At 44.2% G+C, this 17138-nt stretch overlaps 1 protein-coding gene and 1 pseudogene across 1 annotated transcript in view; both read left to right on the forward strand.

Moving 5' to 3' along the window:
• LOC126183839 (relaxin receptor 1-like) overlaps window positions 1-17138 on the forward strand; it is an 847723-nt gene that overhangs the window by 404742 nt on the left and 425843 nt on the right. Inside the window, exon 4 of the mRNA XM_049926099.1 lies at window positions 6231-6299. Coding sequence (XP_049782056.1) covers window positions 6231-6299 — 69 coding nt within the window. The remainder of the gene's footprint in view (window positions 1-6230; window positions 6300-17138) is intronic.
• Window positions 16016-16133, forward strand: LOC126186118 (5S ribosomal RNA; annotated as a pseudogene).

Below are 17138 nucleotides of genomic sequence, written 5' to 3' on the forward strand. Positions count from 1 at the left end.
GGCGTAGTGTAGACCAAGATAAGAGATACGTATTTGGAACGTATTTAAGAGCACGAAACACCCTCTTCTTACAAAAAAAAAAAAAAAAAAAATCCTGAACGAATGCCGTTGAAACGGTAACATATACAAAGAGACACTTCAAATAAAAGTTCTAACGTTTTCAACGTACGTTACGATGCTTTGTGCACAAAATCAAAGTGCACGCAGCATTTTATTTGACCGAGACAGTTCCGCACTTCTTCGTTAATGTACAGACTTACAACAACAATGTACAAACAATTTCAAATATAAAATAATAAAATCTGAGAATCTCACAAAAACAAAAAAAAAACAGCAAAAAGTAAAAAAGAAAACACAAAATGTCACAAGATTGAAAGATAAATAAAATTAAAAGAATGTATATATTCATAAACAGAATAATGTATATGTAGAATATACATCTGGAACATGTCTGACAAAAGCGCCTTTGCAATATCACTTCATCATATATGACTAAATTTGGTATTAACGAAGCTGTATGTACGTTTTGCTATTCGTCAAATACAGTTACGACCACGCAGAAAACGTTCAGGTCGTGAAGTTTGTATCTTTTTGAGGGAAGACTGTTTGGAGAAGAGAAAAAACAACCAACACATTGATGTACGTTCATATTAAATTACTACTTATAAAAATACCTAAACTTATAACTGTTAAACCTTGTATTTACAGTGGTGGAAATTATATAAAGGTAGGTGGTTATTTGTGGAAAATACACGTTTATTTACGTATTTGATGTTGCACGCACCATTTCACTCCCACACTTTAATGCACCTGTTATCCGTTTCGTAACAAAACGGTGTTTGCAGGAAATTCAGAACATGTGCTCTCTTCTGAAAATGCTCTTTTTTGTGCAATAGTCTTAGTGTGGGACGACATGTGTAACTTACATTCTGAAGTCCCTACGTAGTAATTCTTATGACTTTCATATGCGCTATGAAAATTTGACCTCTGTAAGTCGATTTTTTTCTCAAGTAGTTCATATACTTCAGTTAATTTAATTATGTGGTATAGGTTCACTTAGTCATTGTTATCTCCTACAACTGTAGTCATGTATACTCTGAATGTAGCTGAACTAAATAAATTCATTAATTTTATGGTGTAAGATTTCCAATTCAGGTTATGATCTACACTACTGGAAATGGAAAAAAGAACACATTGACACCGGTGTGTCAGACCCACCACACTTGCTCCGGACACTGCGAGAGGGCTGTACAAGCAATGATCACACGCACGGCACAGCGGACACACCAGGAACCGCGGTGTTGGCCGTCGAATGGCGCTAGCTGCGCAGCATTTGTGCACCGCCGCCGTCAGTGTCAGCCAGTTTGCCGTGGCATACGGAGCTCCATCGCAGTCTTTAACACTGGTAGCATGCCGCGACAGCGTGGACGTGAACCGTATGTGCAGTTGACGGACTTTGAGCGAGGGCGTATAGTGGGCATGCGGGAGGCCGGGTGGACGTACCGCCGAATTGCTCAACACGTGGGGCGTGAGGTCTCCACAGTACATCGATGTTGTCGCCAGTGGTCGGCGGAAGGTGCACGTGCCCGTCGACCTGGGACCGGACCGCAGCGACGCACGGATGCACGCCAAGACCGTAGGATCCTACGCAGTGCCGTAGGGGACCGCACCGCCACTTCCCAGCAAATTAGGGACACTGTTGCTCCTGGGGTATCGGCGAGGACCATTCGCAACCGTCTCCATGAAGCTGGGCTACGGTCCCGCACACCGTTAGGCCGTCTTCCGCTCACGCCCCAACATCGTGCAGCCCGCCTCCAGTGGTGTCGCGACAGGCGTGAATGGAGGGACGAATGGAGACGTGTCGTCTTCAGCGATGAGAGTCGCTTCTGCCTTGGTGCCAATGATGGTCGTATGCGTGTTTGGCGCCGTGCAGGTGAGCGCCACAATCAGGACTGCATACGACCGAGGCACACAGGGCCAACACCCGGCATCATGGTGTGGGGAGCGATCTCCTACACTGGCCGTACACCACTGGTGATCGTCGAGGGGACACTGAATAGTGCACGGTACATCCAAACCGTCATCGAACCCATCGTTCTACCATTCCTAGACCGGCAAGGGAACTTGCTGTTCCAACAGGACAATGCACGTCCGCATGTATCCCGTGCCACCCAACGTGCTCTAGAAGGTGTAAGTCAACTACCCTGGCCAGCAAGATCTCCGGATCTGTCCCCCATTGAGCATGTTTGGGACTGGATGAAGCGTCGTCTCACGCGGTCTGCACGTCCAGCACGAACGCTGGTCCAACTGAGGCGCCAGGTGGAAATGGCATGGCAAGCCGTTCCACAGGACTACATCCAGCATCTCTACGATCGTCTCCCCATGGGAGAATAGCAGCCTGCATTGCTGCGAAAGGTGGATATACACTGTACTAGTGCCGACATTGTGCATGCTCTGTTGCCTGTGTCTATGTGCCCGTGGTTCTGTCAGTGTGATCATGTGATGTATCTGACCCCAGGAATGTGTCAATAAAGTTTCCCCTTCCTGGGACAATGAATTCACGGTGTTCTTATTTCAATTTCAGGAGTGTAGTTTTGATGTCTGCATGGAGAAACTTGTGGTTGACCTTTACCGTCATCCTAGTTTCGAATATTACTTAATTCCACGTACAACTAAGCGAACCAAAGAGGGGGCTCAGTACATAAGGCACTGGACTTGTATTTGTGAGGAAAGCGGGGCAAATTCTAGCCACACTATTCATATTTAAGATGTCAATGTTTCCCTAAACCGCTTAAGGCAACTGCGGGGATCGTCCATTTGAAGACTTGACCTTATTCCTTCCCTAATTCATTGATTATTCGATATCGTCCTGGACTACATCTTGAAGTATCATCTTACAACTAAGCTACTTTGGTTTACACTCTCGCCTGAGATGTGCGACTGGATTCGTGATTTCCTGTCATAATGATCACAGTTTTTAGTAATTCACAGAAAATCATCGACTGCAACAGAAGTAGCGTTCCCTAAGGAAGTTTTACAAGCCCTCCGTTGTTCATAATCTGTATATACTGAAAAGCCAAAACATTATGACCACCTGCTTAATAGCTTCTTTGTTCGTCTTTGGAACGAAATACATCACTCATTCTGCGCATCAGGAATCTGACAGTTCGTTGGTAGGTTTGTGGAGGTATGTGGCATTAGGTGTCTACACACAGGTAGTGTAATCCGCGTAAATAACGGGCCGCTGATTTGCGTACGAGCTGATGGGGCACGATAGCGACACAACGCGTTCCATAGGATTTACATCAGGTGAATTTGGTCGCCGAGACATCAACATGAGTTCACTATAAAGCTGCTCAAACCACTGTAGCGCGGTTCTGGCCCAGAGACACGACAATTGTCATGCTGAAAGATAACATCGCCATCGGGGAAAACATCAGGCATGAAGGGATACAGGTGGTTCGCAGTTGTCAGTGTGTCTTCGATTACTACCACAAGTCGCATGAAAGCGGAGGAGAACGTCTCCCACAGCATAATACTGCTCCCACTAGCCTGCGCTGCACGTTTCAAGCCGCCGTTCACCTCAATTATGCCGTTTGTGGAGACGACCAGCGAGCTAGTGCAGCAGAAATCTAAAAAAAAAAAAAAATGGATCAAGTGGCTCTGAGAACTATGGGACTCAACATCTGAGGTCATCAGTCCCCTAGAACTTAGAACTACTTAAACCTAACTAACCTAAGGACATCACGCACATCCATGCCCGAGGCAGGATTCGAACCTGCGACCGGAGCGGTCGCGTGGTTCCAGACTGTAGCGCCTAGAACCGATCGGCCACCAAAAATCTGATTCACCCGAAGAGCAGACAGGTTTCCATTCATCTATGGTCTCGTGACCACTGCAATCGTAATTGACGGTATCGTTGGGTCAACATGTAAACACGTAGAGGTGATCTGCTGCGGAACTCCATGTTCAACAATGTACCACAAGCGGTGCACTCCGAGACACAGACAAGCCTCAGAACCCCACGTTTTGTAAAGAGACCAACTATTTAGATCCTAGGGTTAGTTTCACTGTCCTTGTCCTTCTTTCCGTAGTTGCTTAAGACAGTAGCACGTGAACATTTGACGAATTTCGTCGTTTTCGAGGTACTCGTTGACAGGCTCTGCGTTATAATACTCTACACTTTGTCAGCGTCACTTACCTCACCGTACACGTCTTCATGGGACATTCATACGTGCAGAGTGTCGCCGTGTGTTGATAGTACGACAACGCTGCACCATATCAACAAAGTGTTGCCGTCCTGGAAAGGTCTTTGAACTACACGTTGAGTAGAAAAATGGGAACTTGGAAGAACACCTGTTTCACACAATGTGCTGAAAACTCTGGTAAACACTCTATGATCAGGAATTCGACTCTTCGGAAAACGCTGGCGGTATTCTTCGACAGTAGCAGAAGCATATCTCCATATTCTTTATTAGTGTAGATGTGTGGCATTTTAGCCGGCACGTATATAAACACTGTTAACCGATGCTTCTCTTTGATGCACACTCAGTCCCTCGCACTAACTCACTCACAACACATCACGGACAAGTGCGCGATCGACGGGCTAGATTAACAGAAGAAAAACGTCCCGAGCAACGACATTGAAAGCAACGAGGTAGGTTGGGCTAGAATAAAAAGTCAAAAAAGGTTGGACGGATAAGACATATGATACAAGATGACTTAAACAAAATTTTTATTTGGTGTGACGAATGACAAAGAATGAAGAGAAATGTAAGTTAATGCAGATGTGTGCCCTTCCGGTTAGCCGAGTGGTCTAACGCACGGCTTTCTGGAGCGGTCAAGAGCGCCTGGTCCCCGGCACGAATCCTCCCGGCGGACTTGTGTCGAGGTCCGGTGAGCCGGCCGGTCTGTGGATGGTTTTTAGGCGGTTTTCCATCTGCCTCGGCGAATGCGGGCTGGTTACCCATATTCTGCCTCAGCTACACTATGTCGGCGATTGCTGCGCAATCCAGTTCTCCACGTACGCGTACACCACCATTACTCTACCATGCAAACACAGGGGCTACACTCGTCTGGTGTGAGACATTCCCTGGGGTGGGGGGTCCACCGGGGGCCGAACGCACAATAACCCTGGGATCGGTGTGGGGCGGCGGAGGGGTGAAGTGGACTGCGGTAGTCGTCGTGGGGTTGTGGACCACTGCGGCTGCGGCGGGGACGGAGCCTCTCCGACGTTTCTAGGCTCCCGGTTAACATAGCATAACATAACATGCAGATGTGTAGGAAAAACAAACCCACAATGTTAGATTAAAGCATTAGTAGTATGCAGCTCGACATAGTCACGTCGATTAAATATCTAGGCGTAATGGTACAAAGCATTATGAGAGGGAATGAGCGTGTAAGGGTTGTAGTAGGGAAGGTGGACTCCGGCTTATTGGGACAATTTTAGGAATTGTGGTTCATCTGTAAGGGAGGCAGCGCATAGGACACTACTGCGAACTATTGTTGAATACTGTTCGAGTTTTTGGGATCCACTCCAGGTCAGATTAAAGGAAGACATCGAAGCAATTCAGAGGCGCGCTTTTAGCTATGTTACAGGTATTTTCGATGAACACGCAAACGTCACGGAGGTGCTTCCGAAATCAAATGAGAATCCCCAGAGGGAGTATGTCCATGTAAAGTTTTTGCTTCAACTGAGCATTCCTGTCATATCACTGAATATTGACCATCCCTCCTGGGACACCCCATATGAATCATTTTGCAGACAGTGTGACCAGCCGTCTTAAATTTTTGATGGAGGACATCGAAAAAATTCAAACAGTGACAGCTCGTTTGTACTATCGCCTAAAAGGTTACGGTATGATATTCGAGTGGAAATAATTTAAACACAGGCGTTTTTCGGTGCAGCGATATCTTTTCACGAAATTTCAATCATCAGCTCTCTCCTCTTAATGCGAAAATATTCTGTTGACGTCCATCTAGATAGGCACATAGGGATAAGTGATCATCGTAATAAAATAAGAGAAATCAGAGCTCTCACGGGAAGATTTAAGAGTTCGAGAGTGGAACAATAGAAAAATAGTGTGGAAGTGATTCTATCTGCCAGGTGCTTAAGCGCGAATTGCAGAGTAATCATGTAGACGGTAGAATATTATTTATATTTGTATATACTGCAATATTTATGCACATTATGCCTTTTTTATTTACCGGATGTTTCCTTATGGTTTCAGGGTGCTGAACAACAATTCAATCCAAGTTATCGCTGCTGACGCCTTCAGTAATTATTCATTAAACGTCCTGTAAGTAGCTATATGGATTCTCTATCCGTAGCACCTTATTACAACCTGTACATATTTTAGTCCGCATGTTCACAACAACAACTTGACATGATACGTAAGTGGTGGAAAGTTTTAACTCTTTGCATCAGTCATAGAATTTGTCAATCTAATTTACGTGGTCATCAAATGCATTAACTTTGTGAAAAAAACCTTTTTGTATGGAACTCTGTTTAATTTAATTCCCAGAGACTTGTAACACAGACGTGAATTTCTTCATATATAAGGTGCATTCAAAATGGAACCTCTGCAGGCTGTAAAATGAAAACTGCTGAAGGGATCGTAATTCCATTGCATACTGAAGATTATGTGGTCCTTATAAGAGCGCTGAGAGAGAAAACTCGGTGCTAGAGGGACATGGACGCACACCCACGTGACTACAGAGCACGTGCCGATCGTCCACTGCACTGAGCAATGCTGAATACCGAGCAATGGAAGCTTCAATAGATGATCAAAGGACTACAGTGAGTTTCGTTACGGCTGATAGTATGCGGAGAAAAGGAATTCATCGAAGAATGGCGCTAGTATTCGGAGAGCATTGCATGTCCGTTGCGGTTACGACGCGCAAGCGATCTCCCAGGCAATGGCTGCCACCGCAACTTGCCAGCCTTCATTAATGAGGGCATTGGACAATGGCGTCGATAACGCGATGTTGCGTTCCAGAACGCGCGTCATCGGCCAACGACTTCCGGCCGCCCTTTAATCGCCTGTGACACGTCTTGACACTTGCAATGGGCATGCAGTGCTCCCTGTACGCTTGTGCTATTTTTTGATGAATTTTTGTTCCCTATTCAGCTTTCAGGAAACGCATTACACGCTTTTGATCTTCTTTTAAAGCCTGTATTTCACTGTTTTCAGCACGACTGAGTGCAGCTGATAATCGTCGCCTGCACGTGCTTGCTCTGGCGTCACATGGATGTGGACCCACGTACCTCCAGCGGCGACTTTGGGGTCTCTGTCCTCTTATAGGGAACACACCTTCTTTCGTATGCAATTGGATTTAGATTCCTCCACCAGTTTTCATTTTACAGCCTCCGGCTCGTTCCTTTTTTACTGAACCTTCTGGTATAGTCTTCAACAATGTAAAAGTATCTGTCTCTTTCTTGTTAGGCCAAACTGATGACTCCGAGAAGTTTCGATTCACCTTCGTCAGTTTTTACATGGAAAAGATTAAGATGCCCTACGTGGCGCTGAAACGTCATTCTTGTTTACAACCTAACTTTTATAGAGCCACATTTAGACACACCTGGCCACAGAATAGCATATTTTAGGATGAGGTTATCAGACGTTACCAATTTCAAATATTATCTTCCATAGCAGGAGTACGCAAAAGTGCAAAGATGGAAGTGAGTTATGGATGTTTTCCAAGTTTCAGGAGTCACAAACTGCGCTCAGGATTTAGAGAACAGAGGAGTATATTCGAGCGGAAGGATCAGGTTGTGGTGAATAAAGCCAATGATTATGGCGAATAATTAAGATACGCTTAATGACAGAATACTAGAGACACTTTCCTGACTCTTTTCCCTCTGTTAAGGTTATATGCACATTAATTACACAACAGTAGAAACGTACTTCTGTCTTACAGAACCAGTACATGAAACAGAAGGAAACTGTTTTATATACTAGTTTATCAAGGCCAACAGCGTTAGCACGCCACTTCCAGTATTTGCGACCACCCGCCTGCCCCTGACCAAGTACACCCGACGGATTAACGAAAGTGCTGGTGTACCGGCCAGGAGGTTTTCCACATCCAACTAGGTGAATACCAGGCTTGTACCCATGTCTCGCTGCAGTTACATGATTCACAAACACTTCGAAACATTCTCATAATTTCAATGGGGCAACACTAGACGCTGACAGTTGGGGTATAAAAATTGAAAATTCCGTCCTGCGAAGGGGCAGTGGGGAGTGGGAGGAGAGTAGGGGGTAGGGGGTAGGGGGTAGGGGGTAGGGGGTAGGGGGTAGGGGCCAGGTGGTAGGGGGTGGGGGGTAGGGGGTAGGGGGTAGGGGGTAGGCAGGGAAGGGTTGGTTGGCGACAGAAAAAAGCATAGGGTCACCCTCTGCCACAAACATTGCCAAATCCCGATTATCATGCCGACCCCGCTAAGATGTGGGATGATACCAGAGAAAGGAGATATATTATTTCAACAAGAAAGACATAGCTGATGACATCGAAAACGGTCATGAAATGAATAAAAAACCTTTTTCAAAAATTGGTTCAACGGGCGCTGAGCACTATGAGACTTAACATCTATGGTCATCAGTCCCCTAGAACTTAGAACTACTTAAACCTAACAAACCTAAGGACATCACACAACACCCACTCATCACGAGACAGAGAAAATCCCTGACCCCGTCGGGAATCGAACCCGGGAACCCGGGCGCGGGAAGCGAGAGCGCTACCGCACGATCACGAGCTGCGGACAAACCTTTTTCAACGTTTGGTGTATGATGCCATACATTGTATACATGTCCACCACAGAGTAGCATAATAAGAAAGCGTAAGTAATGATTATCGTACCTTGGGTTGTGCAGTTAGTATCAGTTGGCTCGCAAGAAGTACAAAATCCTGCAAACAATTTATATTTGTTGTTTTTGTATGAACCACAAATTTTTCTCTCTACACCGTACGCGCCTCTGACTTGACCAAAGAGGAGCTACCCACTGTCTCCCGAAGCTCACCGGAGAACATCAGTAGAAAGGCAGCACCCTTGAACCTAGCGAATCTGCAGTTGGGTGATAATTTATACGACAATTGTTGAGCTGAGGCATACAACGCTCTTTGAAATAACAGATGTAACCTGAAACAGTGGAGTCCAGGGAGAAACATCTACTACCAAGATTACCACTGAACAAAATGTTCCTCACTTTCATTCAGTACAATAGAAGAGTTATGTCCAATGTCAAATACTGTTATAAAGAGGCAGAAAACATTGGAATGGGTCTACGAAGAGTTGAATGTTCTTGAGGGACACCATAGTAGTAGAAGTTTTGTGTAAAAATTAAATTAAGAAGACAACAGAAGGTGAGGATAACGAGTAGAATTCCGACACCAGAACTATGGAATCTGCTATACGCTGCAATTAAGAACACGGCTTCAGTACCTTTAGTACCTAAAAACTGGAAAGCAGCACAGGTCACACCAATACTCAAGAAAGGAAATAGCAGTGATCTGCTGAAGTACAGACGCATATCACTAACGTCGATATGTAGTAGGATTTTGGAACATGTGCTGTGTTCAAACTGTATGAATTACCTGAAAGAAAACCATTTATTGACAAATAGTCGACAGGGATTAAGAAAATATAGTTCTTGTGAGACACAACTACCTTTTTATTCTCACGAAGTAATGAGTTCTATCTATAGGGCATGTCAAATTGATTCCATATTTTTAGATTTCCAAAAGGCATTTGCCACCGTTCCTCAAAAGCGACTTCTAATTAAATTATGTGGCTACGGGGTAAGGTCTCAGACGTGCAACTGGAATCGTGAGTTCATTTCAGAAAGACCACAGTTCGTAGTAATTGACTTAAAGTCATAGAGTTAAACAGAAGTGATATCTGGTGTTCCCCAAGAAAGTCTCATAGGCTATCTGCTGGTACTGATGCATGTAAACAATTTAGGAGACATTCTGAGCAGCTCTCTTACGCTGTTTGTAGATGATGCTGCCATGTACTGTCTATTAAAGTCATCAGATGATCAAAAACAATTACAAAATGATTTAAACAAGATATCTGTATGTTGCGAAATGTGGTAATTGATTCCAAACAATAAAAAGTGTGAAGTCGTCCACATAAGTAATACACTGACGAACCAAAGAAAGTGGCACACATGCCTAATATCGTGTAGGTCTCCCGCGAGCACGCAGCAGTGCCGCAACACGACTTGGCATGGATTCGACTAATGAGTGAAGCAGTGTTGGACGGAATTGACACCTTGAATCCTACAAGGCTGTCCGTAAGCCCGTAAGAGTACGAAAGGGTGGAGATATCTTCTGAATAGCACGTTGCAAGGCATCCCAGATATGCATATTCATGTCTGGGGAGTCTGGAGGCCAGCGGAAGTGTTTAAACTCAGAAGAGTGTTCATGGAGCCAATCTGTATCAATTCAGGACGTGTGGGGTGTCCTGATGGAATTGACCAAGTCCGTCGGAATGTACAATGGACATGAATGAATGCAGGTGATCAAATAGGATGCTTGCGTAGGTGTCACCTGTCACAGTCGTATCTAGACGTATCAGGGGTCCCATATCACTCCAACTGCACACGCCCCACACCATTACAGAGCCTCCACCAGCTTGAACAATCTCCTGCTGACATGCAGGTTCCATGCATTCATGAAGTTGTCTCCATACCAGTACACATCCATTCGCTGGATACAATTTGAAACAGGACTCACCCGACCAGGCAACATGTTTCCAGTCATCAGCAGTCCAACATCGGTGTTGACAGGCCCAGGCGAGGCGTAAAGCTATGTGTGGTGCAGTCATCAAGGGTACAAGAGTCGGCCTTCGGCTCCGAAAGCTCATATCGTTGATGTTTCGTTAAATGGTTCTCACGCTGAAATTTGTTGATGGCCCAGCATTGAAATCTTCTGAAATTTACGGAATAGTTGCACTTCTGTCATGCTGAACGATTCTCTTCAGTCATTGTTGGTGCCATGCTTGCAGGATCTTTTTCCGGCCGCAGCGATGTCGGAGATTTGATGTTTTACGGAATTCCTGATATTCGTGGTACACTCGTGAAATCATCGTACCGGAAAATCCCCACTTAGTCGCTATCTTGGAGATGCTGTGTCCCATCGCTTGTGCGCCGACTATAACACCAAGTTCAAACTCACTTAAATGTTGATAAATTCCCACTGTAGCAGCATTAATCGATCTAACAACTGCGCCAGACACTCGTTGTCTTATATAGGCGTTGTCAACCGCAGCGCCGTATTCTGCCTGTTCACATATCTGTGTATTTGAATACGGTTGCCTATACCAGTTTCTTTGGCGCTTCAGTGTAAAAGGAATCTGCCGATTTCTGTTACTCTGTGGAGGACAACAATCTAAAGGCCGTGAATTTCTTTAAATACTTAGGAATTAGAATTAGGAATAGCTTAAATTAGACTGATGGCAACGTCCTTGCCGCAGTGGATACACCGGTCCCCGTGAGATCACAGAAGTTAAGCGCTGTCGGGCGTGATCGGCACTTGGATGGGTGGTCATCCAGGCCGCAATGCGCTGTTACCATTTTTCGGGTTGCACTCAGCCTCGTGATGCCAATTGAGGAGCTACTCGACCGAATAGTAGCGGCTTCGGTCAAGAATACCATCATAACGACCGGGAGAGCGGTGTGCTCACCCTACGCCCCTCCTATCCGCATCCTCCCCTGAGGATGACACGGCGGTCGGATGGTCTCGGTAGGCCACTTGTGGCCTGAAGACGGAGTGCTTTTCTTAAAAAAATTGGAATGAAAACATAGATTATGTTGTGGGGAAAGCGAACCATAGATTGTGCCTTATTGGCAAAACACAACATGCAACAGGATTACTACAGAGGCTGCCTACACTACTCTTGTCCGTCTTCTTCTGGAGTATTTCTGCGCGGAGTGGCATCTGCATCAGACAGTATTGGGGGAGGACGTCAAAAATGTTTAAAGAAGGGCAGCTCGTTCTGCATTATAACAAAACAGGGGAGAGAGTGCCACGGATGTGATACGCGAATTGGGGTGCAATCGTTAAAATAAAGGCGTTTCTCGTTGTGGCAGGATCTTCTCATGAAATGTCAACCATCAACTTTCTCTTCCGAATGCGAAAATATACCCATCTGCATAGGTAGAAGTCTTGGTCATAATAAAGTAAGAGAAATCAGATCTCGCTTGAAGGGATTTAAGTGTTCATTTTCCAGCAAGTTGTTCGAGAGTGGAACGGTGGAGAAATAGCTTGAAGGAGGTTCGATGAACCCTCTGCTAGGCACTTAACAGTGAACTGCAAAGTAATCATGTAAATGTAGGCTATGTCAATGGATTCTAAAACTGTAACGATCAGCCACTTTAGATTCATTCAACAGGATCTATCACTGATCGCTTATGTGTCATTTCATGGAATATGAGAACGGTCCGATTTTGGCCATAGCTTCAATTTTTTGGGATTCTGTAGTCAAAGTAACAATTTAAATACAATTAACAAACAGCTCAATCAGCCGAGATGAGGATTTGCGTTTAGATATTCCAATGAATACACTATGGATTTTTCTTGCATTGTGAAAAGTTTGAATTGTGAATGTCTGGCATTTGATATCTCGACGTCTGCGACCAGTTTGAGAGGCAACTCGGACGACCCACAATCCTTGCGTGACTTGCAGTTTTCCACCTATGTGGCGCTATGTTTGTTAATATGCGGCACTAACTCTACCAGGTCACTGTATTTCATCTTCGTTGCATATACAGGCTGTCATGGCGCGTCGGTTTACGTGTGACGCATGGGTCGTTAAGCCACAGTGTTTGATCTGTGACGCATGTCCCATTATGCAGGTGCAGTTCATCTTTGATACATGAGCTCTGTCCGGCGTTTCAATGAATAAATAAGCTCAGAAGTATGTTTGCAGCTAACCTTCAAAGGAACTGCAGTGTTCATAATAAAAATATTGGTCAGTAGCCCACTCGATCACCCATAGAACATCAATATTTCTGTTAGTGACATGGAAGTCTAACAAGAGATGTACGCAAGCTAAAATCGAACAAAAACGATTTTAAAATACGGAGATGTGTGCCTTCTACCATCCACCAACATAATTTTTCTGTAAAACTCTGCATTTATATGCTACTGATGTGTGAAATTTAACTAATGTGAAAACTAAGGATCCACAAGTCTCTAAAAATAATACCGTGTAACAGACTATTATGACAAAAGTCATGAAAGAGGTAGTATTTAGCAAGTATCTAAAAATTTCTTGAAAACATGGAGTACTTATAGAATCATATTTCTTTGTCACCGAAGTGCAAATGCGGCGTTTCAATGGAGTGATTAAAATAGCGAAATGGAACAGTGTGCATACTTGACAAGGTCAACAGGTGTACAGGCAACATAATTTTCGGTGTATCCACACTTCACTAGTCCAGTATCATGCGCCACTTGATCACATCATACAGGTCATTGCCGCGAGATGATCCATTCCATGGCTTCACCTCATACTCATTTCTCAAACTCAGAGAAAGTCTACAGTTCTAGCGTTCATATACTTTGGGAATTGTCACGTTATTAATCTGTTGCATTAATATACCCGTGAGTTTCACAAACTTTAGTGCTGCACTGGAGACGAATTTCTCCTCCTCTTTGTAGTGTGCCAGAATGTGACCCCTCACTCTGTGAGCAACTGCGTTTTCGTGGGAGTGAACAAAGCTTTGTACGACCTCCTACAGAGGTAACATCTCAAATAAGCACACTTGTTCCACCATTGGTGTTGTATAAATTGTAAAGTCTCCCTGGTTGCCTCAATAACGTTACAAGTTTCATGTCGCTGTTCTGAGATAATTAGCAACACCCTGCCAATATTCGTGGGACAACTCGCATGTGCACCATTCATCGTAAACTGTCTACACGTGATAGTGTATATCAATACTGCTTCGAACTGTATTTGGGGTATAGGTCGATCTGTGGTAGTCACAATGTTTCCTCAAGCAGCCATGTGAATGTCACCGTACTTCATTTGACAAATTTTATTCGGAGTCGTTCAAACTATTTTCCCTCAAAACTGAAACTCTATATTACTGTCTGTTTACATACAGATTGCACCCTTTTTCCTCTTTTCATGGGGTGTGCAATAGCTCATTGACAAGGACTCTAAACACTGAAACTATGGAGCACATTAAGTCGATACGGTTAATGTCAATCACAGCCGCCTCCGGAAAACCATATAGGATGCTACATGGTGAAATAACATGGAGATTAAAGCTCATAGTTGTGACCGTAGTGTAACTAGAGTTCTACACCTATGTGACTGCCGACAAGTGCAGCGGTTACGGTATTACAAGGAGAGATTTGCCTTGCATTTGAATTTTTTCACCGCACCTTGATCACACGGATTGTAGGAAAACTGATGTTACATTACGTAACTGAATATTGGATTGTGATTTGTTGATGACATCATATTACGGGGCTGAACAGCAAGCTGTTATTTAGAGTTTCTTCAGTCGGGCTTACATCTCTACTACGGTAACAGGCTCACGAAGTTAGGATATTCAGAATGTAATAGACGACTAGAAGTGCGCCTCCACATCAGATAATTAAAATTTAAATATTACGTTACTGGTGGATTCGAGAGAGGGCGATTATTGAAATCACAACAGTCGTTCAAGGCGTAACTCTGGCTGACTATTCGGCTCTCACTATCATCTGGCTTCGTAGTGACTAGCTTCCTTAGTGGAATCTGCCTTCAACTCGTCTAGTGAGTGTTTAAGCCTCCTTAGCACTTGCTGTTCGCTGCTGGTGGTTCCTCGGAACCATACAGTGTCCTTGGCGTGATCGAACTCATTCTGTGACCCCTCGGAGGATCCCTCCGACAGTCCTGCCTATAGTCTCGTTTGAGATCTCTAGACAGTCTACACTGACTAGCGTCAGCTGGTCTATAAGTAATTCCATTTCTAGTTCACTGGTGAATATGATCAAGAGTGTGTCGTTTTCAAATGCTGTTCACGCTTTCTTCATCCTGTTGACGGGTTGCAAAGGGTAAAACCAGCGCGGAAAGCGCCGAAAGATGGTGGGCTTCGCGTTTAAATTGTGATATTTTGATTTAGAAGATTTAGCAACGCTCAATCGCCAGCCGCGGTGACCGAGCGGTTGTAGGCGCTTCAGTCTGGAACTGCGCCACTGCTACGGTCGCAGGTTCGAATCCTGCCTCGGTCATAGATATGTGTGATGTCCTTAGGTTAGTTAGGCTTAAGTAGTTCTAAGTTCTAGGGGACTGATGACCTCAGATGTTAAGTCCCATAGTGCTCAGAGCCTTTTGAACCATTTGAACGCTCTATCGGAAATCGTGTGACAAGTGATATTAACATCAGTTATCATTACAGAACACGGTAACCAGTTCAGCAGATTGCTACTAATGTAAGTGTTAATTACGCTGAATGGATGACCTGCAAAGATTAAAATCCGGACATACGCAGTCCTACTCATCATAGTCAACGAGATAGGTGAATAAGTGGTGAAGACGCCGGACACATATTCGGCAGGAGGAGGGTTCAAGCTCTAATTCAGCTACCCCAGCCTTGTTCCTGTCATGTCCTTTAATGATTTCAGGTAAATTCTGGTAATTTTCCTTTAACAAAACTATGGCCAGTTCTTTAACCGAAGGGATAAGGTAGTGTTCTCACTCTCGCTCTAATGACTGCGATGTGAGCGATAGCTCAAACTTTAACCAACGTCCTTTTCTCTCTTCGCCAATATAAACTCCAGTCATGATATGGTGATATGTTACACGCATTCTAACAAGTGATCACAATGTTGTCATACCTACAGTATTAAATGAGGATTGACTGGCAAGTAATGTCACTGGCACTAAATGACAACACAATGAAAAACATGCAGGCACTTTCTGCAAACTGAATTTAAAATTTATCCGAATGATGGAGTAAATCATTAAGTTGCTAAGAATGAAAGAAAAAAGTATATTTTGATGTCTGCATTCAGATAGCTAGCCAACGGCCTTGCCGCAGTGGTAACACCGGTTCCCGTCAGATCACCGAAGTTAGGCGCTGTCGGGTTGGGCCAGCACTTGGATGGGTGACCATCCGTTCTGCCGAGTGTTGTTGGCAAGCCGGGTGCACTCGGACTTTGTGAGGCAAAATGAAAAGCTACTTGATCGAGAAGTAGCGGCTCCGGTCTCGTAAACTGACATACTGCCGGGAAAGCGGTGTGCTGACCACATGCCCCTCCATATCCGCATCCAGGTCGGTACCTTTGGGGCTTCATGACCTGTTCGGGTGGAGTTTTTAGTTCATTCAGGTGGCTATTTCAGTAGAAACGAAGATCTGATAGCGGAGCTAAACATAACGATAGTAAGAAAACAAGGCAGGCAGGAAGGTTGTATCCAAATGTGCAATGTTTGGACACGTTAGGCTAGCCACGAGCTTCCGAATGCCTACCATTTTACGTCTGTATGGCTGGACAGGGATTTCAAATACGTGCCTTCCGAAAAGGACATAACTGTCTTATTAATCTAGCCCGATAGGTTGGATGACGGATACTGTAACAGAAACAAAGAAAGAAAGAGAGAGATATAGACAGAGAGAAAGGTAGTGCTATCGAAAGTTCTATGTCTCAGTAATTCAGCATATATCCCCCAAAATGAGGCCTGTCTCCGGATCCATAGTAATCTAACATACACGGGAATGTTTTATTTAATTCCTCATCAGCAACTGCATTTCTATTTTTTGAAATACTCAGCAGCCAATTGCACAAAGGAAATTTTATTCCTTTACCGATTTCAGGCACATGGTGCCCTTCTTCAGAAGACTGTACAGAAAAATATGCCACAAACAAGTAGAAGTCAGGTAAAAATATTAAGTTTTAGGAACGAGAAGCTTAATAATGTAAAGACAAAAAATGGTATATACTTATAATCATCGCATTATTTGTGAGCGTCTAAAGAGTGATGTATGCAGCATATTTCTATAGTCCTAGAAAATACACGAACAATATGTATTACAATAATGAATCCCTTAACGCAAAAAGAGTTCGTAAATGCTTACATGTGGTTCATAGTGCCTGTACAAACATCGTATAAGGAAACCAAATATTAAGTGCAGTCATCTTGCCAG

The sequence above is a fragment of the Schistocerca cancellata genome, chromosome 4 (genome assembly GCF_023864275.1).
Source record: "Schistocerca cancellata isolate TAMUIC-IGC-003103 chromosome 4, iqSchCanc2.1, whole genome shotgun sequence".
Lineage (NCBI taxonomy): Eukaryota > Metazoa > Arthropoda > Insecta > Orthoptera > Acrididae > Schistocerca > Schistocerca cancellata.